We start from the raw sequence: 17,976 nt of genomic DNA, 5'->3' as shown, positions 1-17,976 counted from the left end.
CGTTATTACTGTAGTCGCTAGTCGGACACGAGTAACCGTCATTGGAAATAACGGTCGTCGTAATGTATAAGAATGGCACATTACAAAAAACATTGGCAGGTAAGTGTAGGCTCGTTAGTCGTCCGAGGCCCGCCGCTGTCGCACAGTTTTTATCGCCACAATCGCGCGTGCAGCGGTCACTTCTAGTCTCGAGCGCGCAACGGCGACCTCTAACTCGGAAACCAGATGAAACAAAAAGAAAGAAACGCAGGCACGGGCCGTGAGAACGCGTCTCCTTCGCCGCGGTCGCCCCGGACCTTCCATTTATCTTGCACAGTCGTGCGGGAATGGGCCGGCCAGCGATGTGCTTTTATTGCATCGCGCCCCTAAATATAGGCCTGTGGAGGCTAACCACAACGCTTTTAGCCCTAAAATGATTGCTCCGCTCAACTGGTTTAATGGTATGAGTGATGTAAATAAAAATGCTTATCACTTCGTGGTCTAGCCCAATCTTTTGTTTCACCTAATTATGATAATATCTCGCTGGAATAATATATGAATAACATAGTGTCCAATATTAAAGTTTTAAGTTTTATGGAACACGTTCCAGAAAAATATGTTCGATTTAATTGAACAAATGTCAACTTTTTATAAATTTTAGCGGTAAGTAAGTATCTTGCAGAATGATTAGCTGTTATGTGGGCATAACGATATAGTTCATCATTTAATTAAAATGTCAACACTCAATATGAAGTTTATTTACGTGTAACAGGTGGTATGTGACCGGTTGTGGACATCAGGCCGAAAGCTATTTGCGTAAACTGTTTGCAGATGACTCTTGTTCCTAAAAACTTGTATGAAACACGACATATGCAATAGACACCATATTGTTAAATGTTATCAACGGACAGTGACTTGTGATGCTTACGTTATAATGTTATTAATTCATTGTCAAAATAGATTATTTTTTTGGATAAGTAAGATCGGTTCATTATTTGTTCATTTGTTCACAATAGTACTTTAGCATTATTTTCTTTTTTAATAATAAAGTATGCGTATAGGTACGTATATTTTATAAGCATATCGTTTGCTACAAACTCAACTGAAACAACATTCATAAGACTTTTCCTCCGTTGAACAATAGTCTCTACTTTCTGCTACGAAACTTTTAAAGCCGAAGATTTATTTGATCGTTGTTATAGGTGTGGTTGCGTTACTCAATTTAAACGTTTTGTTTTCCTTTTGTGGTCGATTTTAAAACGCCCTCAACATTCACAGGAGGGTCGAAAACCGATTGGAAGATGTTATCGACTTTATTTAATACGAGTAACATTCTATAATAACGATATCGAGTCGGTTTATTTTAAGATACCTTGGAACTAATTGCCCCTTTGGTTGAATGAAGAACAATGAGATAAACTCAAAATAAGCGCTTCGGAGTTGGGCGCGGCTTTCAATGATGATTGTTTCGCATAATTCATATTGAACGCTGAAGGTATTCTCTAAGAATTAACAATGAGGGGGCTCTAAGAGACTTATTCAAGTGTCAGTTATAAAGAAAAAGATTAAAAGGTTCCCGAATGAAACACTTTGCGGATCAATCGATACAAATACGCAGCCTTAGTAGTAAGGAGAGCCCTCGCGGCACCCTCCTATTGCAAGTCACGGGTGTAAATTCAAGAAAGCTCCCCAATTTAAAACGAAATGTATAACAATAGCATCACCCCGCTATGCCAATTTCCTCCCTCGACGAACGTTTTCACTACAAAGAAACTGAATAAAATTATCATCCATACATACTGCTTACTATTATTTAAAGCGGAAAGTTAGATTGAAGCGTTCCGAAACGAGGAATTTACACGGACGAGAATCATAAAAAGAGAAAACGAAGGAAATTCAAAATAAACAGAGAGTTAAGAAGTGGCGCTCATACATCTCTCCGAACCGCAGCCAACCACGCCTGGCATCTGTCCACTTAAATAGCTGCCTTATTCGACACCGATCACACCCAACGGATTAATTAAAAAACATTTGTCAAAATGGGTTCTCGAATGAGATTTTTCTACGTTGAATTTAATCTATAGCCATATTAATTACATGTTGAGGTAATAAAACAGGCTAACTATGACAGTCAATTAAATTTATACAATCTTTAGATCGGTGGATGAGTTCATAAATATAAATTGATATAGTAATTGATTTCCGCGATAGCTTGGTTCGATTTGGTGCTCATTAATTTCGGAGCTGCAGTAAATAGTATCGGTGGACCGAAAATATAAGTGCGGTGCACATTGAAATGATACAGAGATTTAAATGCGGTACATACGCTTGGATTCATTGAACTCGCAACTCTTATTAATAACTCTCATAGCGTGATGTTTGTTTTAGTCGTCTCGTGTGGCGGTTAGGTAATGCTGAAGTTGATTCATGAATGGGAGAGTGGCTCGCAGCTCGCGGCGCGCGGCTAGCGCAAGTACGCGCCCACTCGACTATATTTAGCGAATATCATTTTCCTAGAAATATATCAGACGGCGGAAGTGACAACATTTACATTTTACGATAAACTAAAGCTAGGTTAGAATTACAAAACTAAGCACAGGTAAGAATATTGCTTTTTGTTTATTTCAGTCCACCGTCACATATTTAAGGCTTTAATAAACTAAAATGGTTTAAAATTATAAATTATAGTCGTAATAATAATATGAACGGATTCAAAGATTACCTTTGGAACTCATCTACATTCAATGTTTATCACGCAACCAAGCTAGATAATCATACACGATATCAACTCAGGAGCTTACTGGGCTGTGTAAACGCGCCCTAGGCGGGTCTAGGCAGGTTTATCGTTGGAAATGAATGGAAGCGATATCGAATAAGCGGCCAATTACTGGTTGGCGGGTAGACTACGAGAGCCCGCACGTAAATAATCGTGCTCACGCGCAGAAACCCGATAGTGATAAACAATTTTCCATTAGCCAAGCAGTGCAGCAGGGGGCGGACTCACCGCTGGTGCCTACAATTTCCATACCTAACGGAGAATCGTATGCGATAGCCTTTTATTACGGTGTTTGTCGTTTGAAGATATTATTACGGTAATACATGGGAAATGCAAATTAAGTTCTGCAATAAATATCGAGTGAAACAGTTGGAACAAAAATAGCAACTTTTTTCCAAACCGGTTTAAATGAACGATGCAAAAAACACATAATAGCTTAATTGTTTTCAAGTCATGAAATTTTCCTCCTGACTATAAGAACGAAAATGTAGGTTGTTAAATTTAATACTACTTATTTTGGTCATTGGCCTATAAATGCAATAGGTATCACCTTGTGCGGCTCAATTTCTTAAGGCACGAATGTCCTAAACTAAACGCCTGCTATTGTTCAGCGAAACGGAAAAACGGTTTCGCAGGAGACGTCCCTCCGCGGGCGCTCGTATTTCACCCGGAGTTCAATATTATTTCGACAGTCGGCGGCACAAAGAGGCGGAAGGCCCGCGCGCCGCCGCCGCCAGCTCGCCGCGGGCTCCTCTCGCCTATCGCTTCACAATATTGTCCTCCCTGCTGCCTCGGGTTACACTGTAAATATTTTTCGGTGGTTGCCTGATTGAAAAATTTTATCGCATTCCACCCCCGCCTCCTCTGATAATAGATTGTGCGGGCTCTCGGCATACATTGATATGGGTACTGCCAATAGTAGGCTTGGTATGTGTTTACCACACATGATTTCGGTTTTACAGTCCAAAGGGTAAATTAGCAATTTGGGTTGCTTGTTTTAAAGTCGCAAGGCACAAAATGGGTTTTGTGTGAAAGCAAGTATCGTATTTGGCATACTGCCATTGATGGCAAGTATGCGATGTCTGTTGTTAGCGTTAATATCCTTACAAGCCCTAAATGTCTCGTAGTTCTAAGCTTACAAGGAATTTTAGGAGACCAAATATGTCCTAGATGTCATTTTGGAAGTTTACTGTACCTACTCTTTTGTATGTTAGTATTATTTAAACTTGACGGACCATAGTCCGAAAGTTGTGTACTCGGTCATATCGGAGCAACACGCGCCGAGACAATGTCTCTCTGATTATATTTGTTTTGGGCGGCTGTGAGGCGTGCGGATCGTCGCTCGACGCCATTATTTATACAGAGGAAGATACAAATGAGGATCCATTACTGGATTTCCTCGATTTGAGCCTAATGAAAGACAAATAACTTCGAGTTCAAAGCGATCGATAAGAGCATTTGCTTTAATTTGAACTACGCGATTGCTGAGGGCGATTCGATAGCGATGTTTAATAGATACAAATGGTTGGCAATTATTTATAAGATATAAAACGTTATCGTTAAAGAAAAATACATTAAGTATTCCCTTTTAGGATTTGGAAACAGCAATAAAGCGGGTATCGAATATAAACTACACCACTTGTCACAGCGGTAGAGACAAAGCTATTGACAATGTAACTGTAGGTCGCGAAATAGGGGTGACTGAATATTCGTCACTATAAATCGTAGTAAGATTAGTTTCAATTTTGGACTCAAAAGCGGACTACGTAGGATCAAATGTGGATTGCTTTTTGCGACTCACACTCGGACACAAAAACCGCTGAGATGAGTTAGGGGCGCGAGTCATTTGTTGCACTACATTACCCATGTCCCAGCCAACCAGTGCGACCCTAGCTTTGAATTAAACACGATTGACATTTTGTTTCATCTACATTTTTTGCCTATAACCAACCCCTTGGCCCGTGAAATGTTTAAACGGCAATTCCATGAGTAATATTTTATCAATTAAGCACGGTCGGTTTCAATTTCAAAATTATAGCGTGCCATTTGAAACTACCAGCAATTTATTACTTGCAATAATTTCATATAAGAAGAAAATGTCACAGTTACATTTAAAGCGTGCAATTTACTGAATTAGCAATTCACATTTTATAATTGTATTAGGTTGAATGTGGCCGGTACCTACACAGACATGGCGGTGCCGGTGTGCGCATTTGTTAAAGAAGTAAACTGGAGTAGGTCACTTACCGTAGAACTTTATGTCCATATTTCAACAGGATGACCGTAGCTTATAAATTATTACGAATAAAAGTGGTCGGTACGTCCGTCGCACGCTTGACCAGGCCACGCCAAATGATAAGGGTCATTCGTTTGCTTGCACTAGCCCATTGAATTGCAAAACAGTTTACTTGCGCGGTGAATATTTACACGTTTAATGGCTGTGACGTCTGCTAATGACGAATGCATAAGATTGGCATTTAGAAACTGTGAGAAGCCAAACAGGTTGTCAGGACGGTTACTGCGTACTGGCAGGGACACTTTAAACTGTATCTTATCAGCCAGTACAGACTTTCGAATGCGTTTCTATTAAACCTAGTACTATAACGTGAAATTATTATTACATAAGTTAGAAAAAAAAATGTTGCATTCAAAATCTTTTCTGAAGAATAAAGTCAACGTTTCAAATTAAGAACGGTCATTAAAATTACGTAGTAGGACAATTTAAATTTGAATACGTATTGAAATGGAATTTAGAGTAAGTTAATCAAACGTCGTCGGTTAATAAAAATGCTGGTCGTTAAATAACCTCAAAAGATTATAGCATTTAGAAGAAAAACGATTTGCCGCTGCAATAATATATTCGAGTTTATAGACGATATTAGTGTCGGGGGCCAAACGAAGAGCTATGAACTTTAGAGAAGTGGCAAAAAGTTATGCAGTAAAAACAAGTTAACCCTTAAATACCTCGAGTATCAATTTTGATACCGAACTTTCAAACCGAATGTATACTTGTAATTCGTTTTTTTTTTAAATGTTAGGCTGATTTATAATATTATTGCATAGTGTCGTTTACATTGAAATAAAAAAAAAAGTCTAATGCCTGAAGTATCAAAATTGATACCAGTTTTTTTTTTCGAAATATGTATATGAAATACATACTATGATTTTTTTTATTATTTTTCCAATTATCTAGCTCCTGCACAGAATACACCTATATTTTTTTTAATTTAATTTGAAAAATCAGGCTTCTAAGGGTTAAATCCTCGAACGGTTTTTGTTGCCATGTTATAATGCGATTACAAAGTAAATGTTAAGGGGAGAAATTGTATTTGCAAGAGGGTACATTTGATTCAAGTTATTTATTATGCTTCTGTTGTGTACTGGTAAACGTTTAAAAGGTTTTTGTTTTGTATGTTTTATTTCGTTAGACCAACCTTCAAACCTTTAGTACTTCGTGTTGCGATTCCGATATTCACTTGGCGGAAACACTATACGGCTTTTCAAGTTAATTAATGAATAACTAATATTATTTTGATGATTACTAACTATGTTTATACCAACAGATGATAATAAATCACGTACTTTATGATGATTCGAACCAAAATATTTTTAAACGGAGCTTTAGTCGTATCTAATAGATTTATCAATCTCTATCAAAGTTTAAATGGCTTTGTACGGATTATTAATGGTTGTAAGATTTAAATTAAGTATGTACCGTTTCTACGTAGTCGCTAGATAATTACGAGTTTTACATGTCAGCCGCGTCGACCGGCATCGATGAAAGTTAAGCAACGTCTTTTTTATCATATTCCGTGTAATTAGTCACGCTAATCTTTCAAGCCTTAACAGAGATCACTAATTTAGTCCTTATCTTGTTTAATCGGAGATCTTTATTCAGGTATATCTACACAGTACGCACCCGCTGCTTAGTATTTAATCTGAACGTCACGGTGGTTCGTTTATTTTTTGTAGGAGTTGAACTGTAGCAGGATACCACGGGTTGTAATAATGTATGATATAGACCCGAGATCGTTGACCCCCAATCAGAAGGGATTAATGTGTTTCAAGTGTTCGGTGTGTTATTGGTGTCTCTAATTACGTTTATGGGTCGCTGAGAGTTATGGTAATGTTCGGCAGCCTTCGTAGATGGCCGGCCCCGGCGCTGTCGTGTCACTGATACTTACGACTCTGAATTTAGGGTCTGTAGGGCGAGCCATTCGTTAGTCACGCCCGATGACGTGTACCTTGGACAAGACCAAAACTGTTATTAGAAAGATTCCGTCGTCAACCTTTTTTAGGTGCTTGTCTTAAAAGGTTTTTTATACAACGAAATTATATTGGACGGCGGTAATGTGTTTTATACAGCGGACAAATAATGCTTTTACTGAAATGGGACGGAGGTGAGTAAAAAGTAATTGAACGTCCTTATCGGGGGAACAGTGACTCGTCACATGTTAAACGGAAAGGTCATTTCTTTTGTAATGTATCTTCCTTTAACTGCACTTGCGGCAAAATGCATGAATTTCCGGACACAAACAAAGGCTCTCGGCACGCAAGGCATGCAATGCCGCGAAGCCCTAAAGGGTAAAAAAAGACGTTTCGTGGTAAAAAGTGAGTTAGGGTGCAGCTTTGTTTGTGTATGGCTCGAGTTAAGTGTTTAGATAAGTGCAGCTGAGAGCGGCGAGCACGTTTGTTATCTCTCGGGGAGCAAGCAGCTCAGACAAATGGAGCCACCCTGTGTGGTCCGTTATTTGGTCGGCTCTCACCAAATATGTGCTCTTGAATCAAAAACTCGCCTCGGATATCACCAAGAGTCGTGGAAACATTACATTGTGAAAAGTTCTGTTTATCGGGAACACTAGAAGCCACTCAACTTGACTCGTACTTGTTCAAATTTGTTATATGGAAAAGGTTATTGGTCATGTCTTAGAAATAGGTGTTAAGATGATTTGCGACGTTTTTAGTAACTGTTAGTTTTATGTAGTACAAGTTTTGGTTAGTGTGTTAATAGAAAAGGAAAAGAAAGATTATTATAAGTAGGATATTTAAATAACGTCCGTGTATGACCTAATTAAAACCAAGACCTACAAGTGAAATGTTCAAGCGCATCCTTGAAAATTACACCTGCAATGTTTATACACAGCTGTTTCGAGGGTGCATTAGTAATGCAAGCCCGATAGCTCATCTCTCCGGAAAAAACTTAAATGAAGTTATTTTTTATTTGCGGAAATTGTTGAAACCCGATATAAAAGTCAATAATCATCATCTCAAAAATACCAGAGATTCTATCTAAGATTATCTAACATTATCTATTACTTTGGCCATACCCAAAAATGCATTCATAATGATAGAAAAACCTGTTTTATAATGCGCGTGACATTATTATCTACATGTATCTATGTAACGGTTAATATTGATATTAATTAAGATATAAATAAGCATTTATGGCAATCAGGCACGGTTGTATTAAGTTACGGAGTGTGCCTATCATGTGAAGTGACTTACAGCTGAGCTTGGCTCTCCTTGATCACAATATTCCTGTAAGCGTCATGTGACGGTCTGCAGTATTTCATTTAACCAGCTGGCTGTCCCATAACGTTCATTGCGCTCCATTGTTATACTACAAACCAACATATCCTTCTCAATTATAAAATATTCAAATAAGGAGGGAAATAAATCCACGCGAGGAAACGTCGACATTACATACATATACTGCGGGACCGCCAGCCGCCTATTCATTACAGTTATTTATAGGAAGCAGTGTCAAAGCGAGGTTTGTATTTATTCGGACGGGACAACCGTTTATTTATTTTTAAAACGGGTTAGGCTAAAATACCCTATTCCGATAAGCGTCCGGTGACTGCCGGTGCAACCGAAATATCTGGCGTCGACGCTGATCCGCCGATACCCCGATGTCAGTGTCACCTACCTATATGCGCCTCTCCGAGATGACGAAATATCGCCACGCTATTATTAGAACTTCATTATTCGACGCGTTCAATGAACCTCTCCAACATATTCGTGGTACTACCTGTCGTAAAGCAAGATCACTGTGGCTTATTATAATTCACCTCGTATCTGACATAAACATAGCGATCGACATAAAAATTTACTCAAGTCATAATTTCACCGGAAAACAATTTCCGAAGCTGGCATTCGTCGTAATATTAGAGATGAACTCAATCAATATTGAAAGGAGACAATAGACATCTCTTATTCAAAACGGAAACTATTACAGTCTCGCCATTGTGTTCGGTGCCTCACCTCGACGAGTGTATTATTCAAACGAAAAGTGGTTTGTTTACAAACGTTAGAAGTATAAAGTATAGGGGACAGTCGACGACAGAAGGAGATTATGTGTATGTGTGTTGGTGGCTAAGGAACGTAGTAGATGTCGATCGCCGTCAACGTGAAAGATTTATGTCCAACTTTGTGACAGTGGTATCGGCGGTGACGATCCTGGATTATCCTTTGTTGGAGATGCAACGTCATACATTCGTGATAAGCTCTGTTGTGCTCCACTGACAAATGCTAGATATGGAGCCGTTGGATCGAAAGACAATATTATGATTCCATTATTTCATCACATTGTTTACACAGTGCAGGCGTTTCATATCCACTCGTATTTTGAATGCGCTATAAATATAGACATGAGGTGAATCATCTGTTAAAAATATGAATGTACTAAAAATACAGTTTACTGCTTGTTTTATGTAGATTAACTGCATAGATAGAGTTTTAATATAAACATTTTACATGAGTATGACAAAGTTCGTTGTACTATTTGCATAACTAATTTAAATAGTCAAGTTCCATTACGTATCATTGCTCGAATAATTACGCATATTGCATACAGTCGTCTAGGGAGCACAGTAATTGGTCCGTTTGATCAGTCCAATTATGAGCGATTGAATCACAAAGATTCAGTTTAATGAAATGATTGTGTCGACATTATGCATTAAAGTTAAAGGAAGATAATTGAACTTCCTGCGTTTGGTGCGATTGGTTTGAACATGCCGTGCCTACTCAGTGCCCCTTTCATAGTATCTGAGGACAGCGGTCTGGTTTGATGGGGCGTTTCCTCTAATTATACGAACTATTAATAAGATGCTGCACCAGTTACAATAAACAATCGATCACGATCACGTCTAATGGGTTTGAGAGAGGAATGTTCTCAGGGTGAAGTTCAAGGGTTAGAATGCCAGCGCCTTGAATATCTCATAGATAATATTCTTGGAAAGGAAGTTGTTACAAAACTAAACGAGTGTAATTATTCGAAAGCATGTGTCACGTTAATATAGGTACAAGACGAGATTTTAAATTTAAAACTGTGTGTATGTGTTCAGTAATTAAACATTTGTCTAAGAGTCTATTAGCAATGAACGGAGCTGAAGCTTTGTTTGCCTATTTGTTGCTACCGTGTATGTTAATAGCTTCTCAGTATTAACAGATGCATTCAACTGAGTAATTCAACAATGCGTCTTGTGAGTTGAGAAATGTTGGCATTAGACAACATGTTTCATTCATACAAATTAGATGCTGAGTGGTCCGGGCCAGAAACTGACTAAAGGTAAAGGAACATTGTGAAGCTAAATACAGTAATTCCAGTAGTGATTACTAACCCTATTAGGTAAACTACACTAACAACTCCAAAATAGTTGTGCATAAACTGGTCTTGTTCTTTATAAGGGTAGAAACAAACAAAAGAATATCATCGGAGATTCAAAGAGACAATAAAAATGAAATTGTTTGGTTACATGACTCTGGTTTTTTCAACTGAATGTCAGAATATAATCCAAGCTTACAAGACAAATACTTGTACAATAAAACCACGTTTATTTTTTCTCAGTTCTTATCAACACCTACAAATATTTGACCGGAGTCTGGGCGATTATGTGTGGATAGGGACGACAGTGACATGGATTTTTGTTAGTTCTACAAAACGTAAACATTGAAAGCTAGAATGCGATTTAACGCTACATTAAAAGATAATACGGAAGCGCGCAGCTAACCAACCGAGCGTGATTGAACCAATGCACAAAGCTATGTGAATTGTGAAGTCGGTAGAAACGTGTGCGATTGTCTAAACGCTATTAACTAAGTTTCAAGTTTGTGTTGGAGTTTGATGGGTGAACTGTGTTTGCGTTGTCCGGGCCGTATGGAAATCATTTCTTGCTCGGCCGAACTTCCCGGCTCCATATATGCCCAAATATTTGCCGCCAGTTTCCAACTCCTCAGTTTGGCGATCGTGTCTCTGCAGACGTATGACGCATTTGCCCATGTTTACATACCGACGTTAATTACAAAACTTTGACACCTTTAAGTAATTTTGAAACTGATTTTAGAATTTGTAAACAGATTGTTTGTTTGTAGACTGGCTGACTTTTAATTGATAAATATTAATAGGAAATTTCATTTTATTTTGCTTTGTATATATTATGTATCTTTCTGAAACTCTATTTTATAAAAGTTTTAGGACGTAAGCAGCATTTGATGATGCACTAACTTGATCATTACGAAGAAAGGGTTGTAATTAAAAATCCTTTATATTAACCTTTGAACCGAAAAGTATAAATATGTGCAACAATTTTTACAGTCAATTTATTATCTCACATTCTCTATATGCACTAACTTATACATTTTACGGGACGTATTATTTTACACCTCTCTTTTTTACATTTTCCATTTGATTAAACATCTAACTGACAACGTGTTTAATGTTATTCCTGTTGAGACATATTTAGTTGCGCTTGCATGGAAACTAAAGCACATCAAGCCGTCGAGGGTTACCTTTGAATGTCAATTTCCTTGTGGAAGCGTGGCGATGGCGACGCACGATGCGAGGCGCGCCTGAGCATGAAGGGCGCCTCGATGCTATCTGCCTACCATTGTTGCGTGCACTTAACCGTCATATAGTTTGCCTCGGTGTTCGGCCCTTGTTAACACATTGTAAAGGAAATTACATTCTTTACTCACCGTTAGTACGGCGTCAAATGATGTTTCCGTTATCTATCATCGCTCTAGCGTGTCAAATCGTTATCATTAAACAAGTCAATAATAAATTTCATTTCTGACCTGGATGGTTACTTTAATGGTCAGACGATGCGATCACTTATGAGTTATGACAGGTGGAAATATTTTTATGATATTAAAGTACGTTTAACAACAATTATAGAAAGCCATTTAATACAAAAGTTCTCGTAACTAGATAACGGTGGAAGAGTGTTCGTTTTATTAATGTCGGAGTATTACGTATTGATACTGCGGTATTAATAGTTGGGATTCGCCCTCGAATCTGTTGAAATTAAGCTGCGGCGATTGGGGTGTCGCAGATGGCAGTAACTGCGCTATCTGCGCTGCCCGCCCGCCCGAGCGCGCGCCAAGTATAAAAATATGATTTATGGCGGCATATAGCACCGCACATCCGCTCCGAGCGTTCCTGGTCCACCACCATTAGCACACACCATATGCATATTGTTCGGTATCCCTTACTCGCGGAAAACTACTAAACTACATTTTGGAATGGGAATTTCTTATTGTGAGAACTCCGATCGGAAACCCCAAAGGACACCCCGAATAAGAGGCGCAGAATTAGTTTTGTGTAGTGCCTTACTTTAATAATGTTCTGTGGTCTTCGGAGGTTTGCGGGGGTTCAGGGAGGCCCGTGTTTATGTAGTCGTGCGGTATATGAAATAGATGTTTTCTGGCTTCAGGCTCTTTATTATTACTTTGAACTGCGGCCATGAATACAGGGGCCCGCCCTTTATAGAACTGGGGTCGGGAAGGTAAACAAGTGCCGTCAACTGATTCAAATACTCAATTGAATTGTACATTTTCCTTATTTCGTTTAGACTTCTTTTAATATTTCTTATTTGATATGGCTTATCATTCAGAATTAACTTGTTGTCAAACGAGAGATTAATTCTTATAAGAATTGTTTTGTCTTAAAAGGGACTAAAAGTAATTTAGAATTTATCACAATGGTCATGTTTTAGAAATGATTACGTGCCGCTTGGCCCGTGGTTTAACGTCGGCTTTATCAAAAGCTTCGTAATTTATGTGAGTTGTCATCGGCTCGACTAATGTGTTTTATCTTACTGTTGTTGAATATTTTAGTTTTGTGTTCAATAGCTGTTGAAATGTGACTTATCTTGAAAGCTTAAAGAATTTTATCTCAAGGCTTAATGTATTCTCGGCAGATTAAATATTAAGAGTTAATTTTATAGTCGATATAGATGCAGCTTGTGACACCTCGATCATATTTATCGTGTTTATTGAGACAATGATGTCCGTTTCTTGTGTAATACTTACTAAATCATTGTGTGCTTACATAGTACTTAGAGCCGCGTTAAAACTTTACCCTAAAATATGATAGTATGTTATGAAAGCCAAGGGTTGTGGTTAGTGGCATACTTACCTAATGATGTTAGGCGATGGTTTTCTGGCTCGAGATGGAACTTACCTAGGGTCTACGAAGGGTTCGGCGTAGATGTTCCTGACTGGCTGTCGGCGGGGGAGGGGAGGAGGTACCGGGCTGAAACCCTCCATCATCTCCTCCCGCTCGCTGTACTTCAGCGACTTCATAGTCATCCTGACGCTTGAACGAGTTCACTTCACTAATGTTTGATCTCCAAACCCAACATTTCACTAAAGCGTCTTATCACTTACATTGTTGCACTACCAAAAATACGTGTATCTTGTTGTAAAATATACAAAAATCCACTGATAATTTTAATTGTTTACTTTCCACATTCCGAATACACTTTTGTTTATTTATTGTTTTTTTGAAACTGAAAAGAGATAATACGAAAAATGTTTAAAGAAAGCTCGTTACGCGAGCAATGTTCCGCGACACGGGTGTACCTAGTGGTTGCCCTTCGGGTGTGCGCGGCCGACTGACGGCGTTGCATCTCCCGTGAGCAGGCCGACCCGCCCCGACCCTCGCCTGCCCGAGCTTACAACTTGAGCTTTTGTCATTTTTTGCGCCCGCGCCGAGGTGCCGTCAAGCTCGTCGAGTTATTAGACGCGCACACAAAAAACCCGAAACATACGCAAGACGAGGGACGGCACTAGACCTGACACTACGGCACGACGGCACACCCGTGTTCAACATGTCGGCGTGCGGTTGAATTCCTATTGTACCCTAAGAATATTGTGTAAAGTGTGAATACGATCTGTGCAGTAGAGCCAAGGGTGCCTTTTGTAATGTGCCGCGAAGCTATACACGTTTTTTTTTTAAATTTCAGATTTAGCACATTTATGGTTTTTATGACGTTATAAATAATTATAATAGTAACACATGGCTCCGTTTTTATCAAGTCAGCACGTGAGATATTGCACAAGTTTTTTAAGTATTAATGGTAATATTTGGTAAAATTTAAAAGATAATGATGGCATTAGGTCGCGTAAAAAGAATGCAAGGTAATCGAAGTGGAGACGAGAAAGGAGAAAGTATCCAATCGATACGATTATCGAGTGAATGAGGGGCGGCGGACGGTCGCTAGGGCTCCGCCAAGCACAAATAAATGATAATTAATAGAATAGATAACGATCTATTTTGAAAGAGCTTTCGTACATCACTCAAAACGGTAAATTCTAACATAAATATAGTAAGAAATGTATTATTCAGTAAATTAAATTATGGAACCTGAATTATAAGTGAGAACCAAGTTAATAAGATGAAGAACTGTTGACGCCAACGCAAATGTGAGTTTAGTGTACAAAAACACATGAATCACTGCGCTATTACGTTAATGTTATGGGGCCCATCATAATAAACGGCTTCGTACTAACGAGCAGCGAGAAAAATCTCAATAGGAATTGTGTATCGAGTACTGCGCTGCATACATACTCGTACATGATGGTGGTAGTTCAAAGACCTGCGCTCCCCTGGCGCGGGCTGACGGCTGTCCGCTTGATCTCAGCACTTTGCATCTCCGACAATTACCCTCACAAACATTGTTCACGACAAATACGTCTGGCGAACACCCGTTTACCCTTTTTGTTCTCTAAAATGTTTGTTTTTAAAACTCGTTACATACCCTCCGCGCAAATTTTATTTACGATCGCCGAAATTGAATTACGCCCGTGTGATTTATTGAATGTTTTCTAATTTAGCGACGCGTTACCGTGTGACTAATAAAAATTTGCGAAAAAAATGTGATTCTGCAAAGGCGTACTGCCAATAGAAAAGGATGCGGTAAAATTATGTAAAAACCTGTCCTATGGGCCCGAATTATCCCACAAGGATAAAGAATAAGAATATAAAAGAGGCTTAGAGTTTTCCATACGGCTTTTTGAAGAAGCAAGGAACGCAAGATTTACATACATACATACATGCGGGTAAACATGCTCGTTGCCGAAGTGTCTTTGCGTACCTGTATAATAAATTGATTTAAGCGCCTCCTGACAGATTTAAGTATGTTTTCACAAACATTAGGGAATTTAAAGCCCCAGCGACTTACTTTGTTTTAATATCGGCTGAGGTCTATCGATAGGCCAGCCATCGAGCGGATTTACAGAGTTTTCGAACTGAGAGCTTTTTTATTCAATTAAGTTCGCGAGATGGATTATATCTTAATTTAGTTTTTAAGTGTAATCAATTAGCTAGAGATTTTTTCTGAATTAATGATGTTGCAAAATAGGTAAGTTTTCGGTTTCAAATTCATTATTTATCTATCTTTAATATTCGAGATGTTTCGTAATTAGTTTGTTTCTAAACCTTCTTGAAAATATTAACGTTACTAGGAATAAAATACATTGTTGTGAAAGTATATCGAAGTCGATGGATCCCGGAGGCCGGAGTACGAGCATGCTTGAGCAATAGCGGTAGTTGCATATAAGGCAAGTAGGAAGCGGGCCGCGTCTCAGCCGAACGTTTTCCCATGCCATACACTGACTGATGTATTTCTGACCGCTGATCTATGTATCTGTTCTTGCACTTGAACTTGCGTCGCTCGCGCGCTTTGACTCTACCTTACGACAGCCCATGGAACATTATTCCCCACTAACTAAAGATAAGCTACATACCACTTTAATTTGAACAGAAATAAACCTCACAATGGGCTCGTTATTGGACCCGAACAACTCCGAAGCAGTAGTCGTAACGTAAAAACAATGTTGCATAACAACACTGCACCAATTACATAGCATTGTTTGTATTTCAAGTGCTCTATAGCACACTTTAACTGAACAGTTGTTCACTAATAAACATATTTTAGTCAGTGTATTTACACTAACATTAACAAGGCGCCCGTTCGTTTGAACCGTATTAATCTCCACTGGCTGGCCTAAATAAATTTCGGCATCCGTCAGTCGACTGCGCTACAAAAAGTTACTCAGCTATTTTAATTGGCGTTAAAGTTTGGGAATAACGTCGTAGTAGGAACAAATGTCAATGATACTAGGATACGCGCTTAAACTTTTTGTGACATGATTCACACATTACTTTAGTTTTTCTACCTTTTTCTTAACCTTGTTGGTGCCAACTACTTTCAACAGCGAAAATATATACGGGCATAATTATAATTAAGCGGAAAACTAATATCACAACTCGAGAGCGAGATTTAATTAAATCTCCCGAGTTTTAGAGACCGTGCGAACAAACACGTGCGAGAGCGAAGAAATTTGGATTAATTATCGCTATCTGGCCGCGTATTTGTTCATTTTATTCTGTAACGTTAGCAGCCCTAGGCAGCACCCCTGTGTGCGTGCTACGAGGTGAGCTGTGTGTGTATGTGGAGCACGTTTCATAAGATAAAAGACGATATTGATTCCGTGACGAGCCGAGAGCGGGCTGTGGGAAACGATTCCTGTCCGCTTAATAGATGCCCCGAGGATACAAGTACTTCGACGTACACCGTTCAACCTTCAGAAGAACACTCATTAAAAATATTGTTTTAAGTGCGAGTAGGTTTGATACCGAACACTTCCAGTTTCGAAGTTGTAAAATTAGAAACGGGGACCTAAGTATATTAAGTTTCAGAGTGTAATTAACGAGTTAAGGGTACCGCACTGAGCACTTTATTCCTAGTTTAGCGACGCGGTCGGGAGGCTGGCCCGGCCGCAGGACTCGGCCACATTCTTGTCGGGTAATTACGCACGCCCGTCTCGTTCCCAAGCCTCAGCTCTAACATTTTATGCCTCATTTTGTAGTGTATGATTTGCTGCATACATTACTTGATGTAATTATCGTGGGAGCAATCCACGTTCGCGTGCGAACAAAATCATATATTGGATGTCGATGATAGCTGTTGTTTACGTATATTGTCAATCAACCGTTTTCATTCCTACAAAATAAACATCTTGTATTTACTTATTTTTTGTATTGTGTCAGTGCACTGCTCGGATATGAGTTGATTATAATCACATTTTTTTATAAGGTACGTAGAAGAAAAAAAAATATAGGAAAGTGATTAAACGTTATTGAAATTAGTCAACATGCGAATTTGTTAATAAGTCTATCCTCGTCCACTTTGGAATTTAAATGCAAATAATGAGATGACTCTAACAAGGCTTGAAATAGAGATCAAACGGTTTTTGATTTGGTAAACGATGATTACATCCGACATCGGTTGATTTAAGACGGGCGCGGACACGTGGCCTCCGCGTCACCGCGCGCCGCTCCGCGCCGAGTGGACTCCCGACTCCGTCGTTCAAAATAAACGTTGTCTTCGCGAAACACGTCGGAGATAAAAGCTACGAACTGTTACTTTTTACTTTGCTATTTTTTCCTCTTTTGCCCGCCTTTCGACGAGTTTTTAACGGTTAATTTGTCATTAGCCCTGCATCTGTCAGCACACAGAGTTTTGTCGCCTGCAGACACCGGACAAAAACAAAGCGGTTAACCCAAAAGTTTTTTAACATATTACCCGGCACCTGAAGAGCTCTCGACTGCTACTAAAGTAAAGCGTACTTTAGCAGTAAATTGTGTTCGCCGCGGTAATTAATTTTATTAAACTATTATAACAAGCAACGCTTCAAGTTCTCCAATAAATCAAAAAAGATTGTAGAGAAGACGAGCCGCGGCGTTCTGAAATATTGACTTTCAGATAAATAATGATGAAAAGAGAAATCAATGTAAGCGTGCTTAATGGTGGCGCGGCATCATTAATGATTATAATGGTTATGGAATTGTTTCTAGTGCGTAATGGCGGGAAGGTAGGGGCGGGCCCGGAAATTGTCCTCTTGTCGGGCCACCGCCGCATTAGCGGAGGACATTA

At 39.0% G+C, this 17,976-nt stretch overlaps 1 protein-coding gene across 7 annotated transcripts in view; it reads right to left on the bottom strand.

Annotated features, from left to right (window-relative positions):
- The window catches only part of LOC113508401 (teneurin-a), a 108,735-nt gene that overhangs the window by 28,018 nt on the left and 62,741 nt on the right, over positions 1-17,976 (bottom strand). For 4 of the 7 annotated variants that reach the window (XM_026891413.1, XM_026891415.1, XM_026891414.1 and 1 more), the window contains exons 1-2: positions 13,218-13,531; positions 6,940-6,999 (exon numbers count right to left, since the gene is read on the bottom strand). The exons of 1 other annotated variant lie outside the window; for it this stretch is intronic. In XM_026891413.1, the coding sequence (XP_026747214.1) occupies positions 6,940-6,999; positions 13,218-13,345 (188 nt within the window). In that variant the 5' untranslated portion in view covers positions 13,346-13,531. Of the gene's footprint in view, positions 1-6,939; positions 7,000-13,217; positions 13,532-17,976 lie in introns of those variants that run through there. 2 more of the 7 variants (XM_026891417.1, XM_026891418.1) reach the window with 1 other exon arrangement.

Source organism: Trichoplusia ni, chromosome 2, assembly GCF_003590095.1.
Source record: "Trichoplusia ni isolate ovarian cell line Hi5 chromosome 2, tn1, whole genome shotgun sequence".
Classification (NCBI taxonomy): Eukaryota; Metazoa; Arthropoda; class Insecta; order Lepidoptera; family Noctuidae; genus Trichoplusia; species Trichoplusia ni.
The sequence above is the reverse complement of the archived record's forward strand: the minus strand, read 5'-3'. Positions and strand labels throughout refer to the sequence as shown.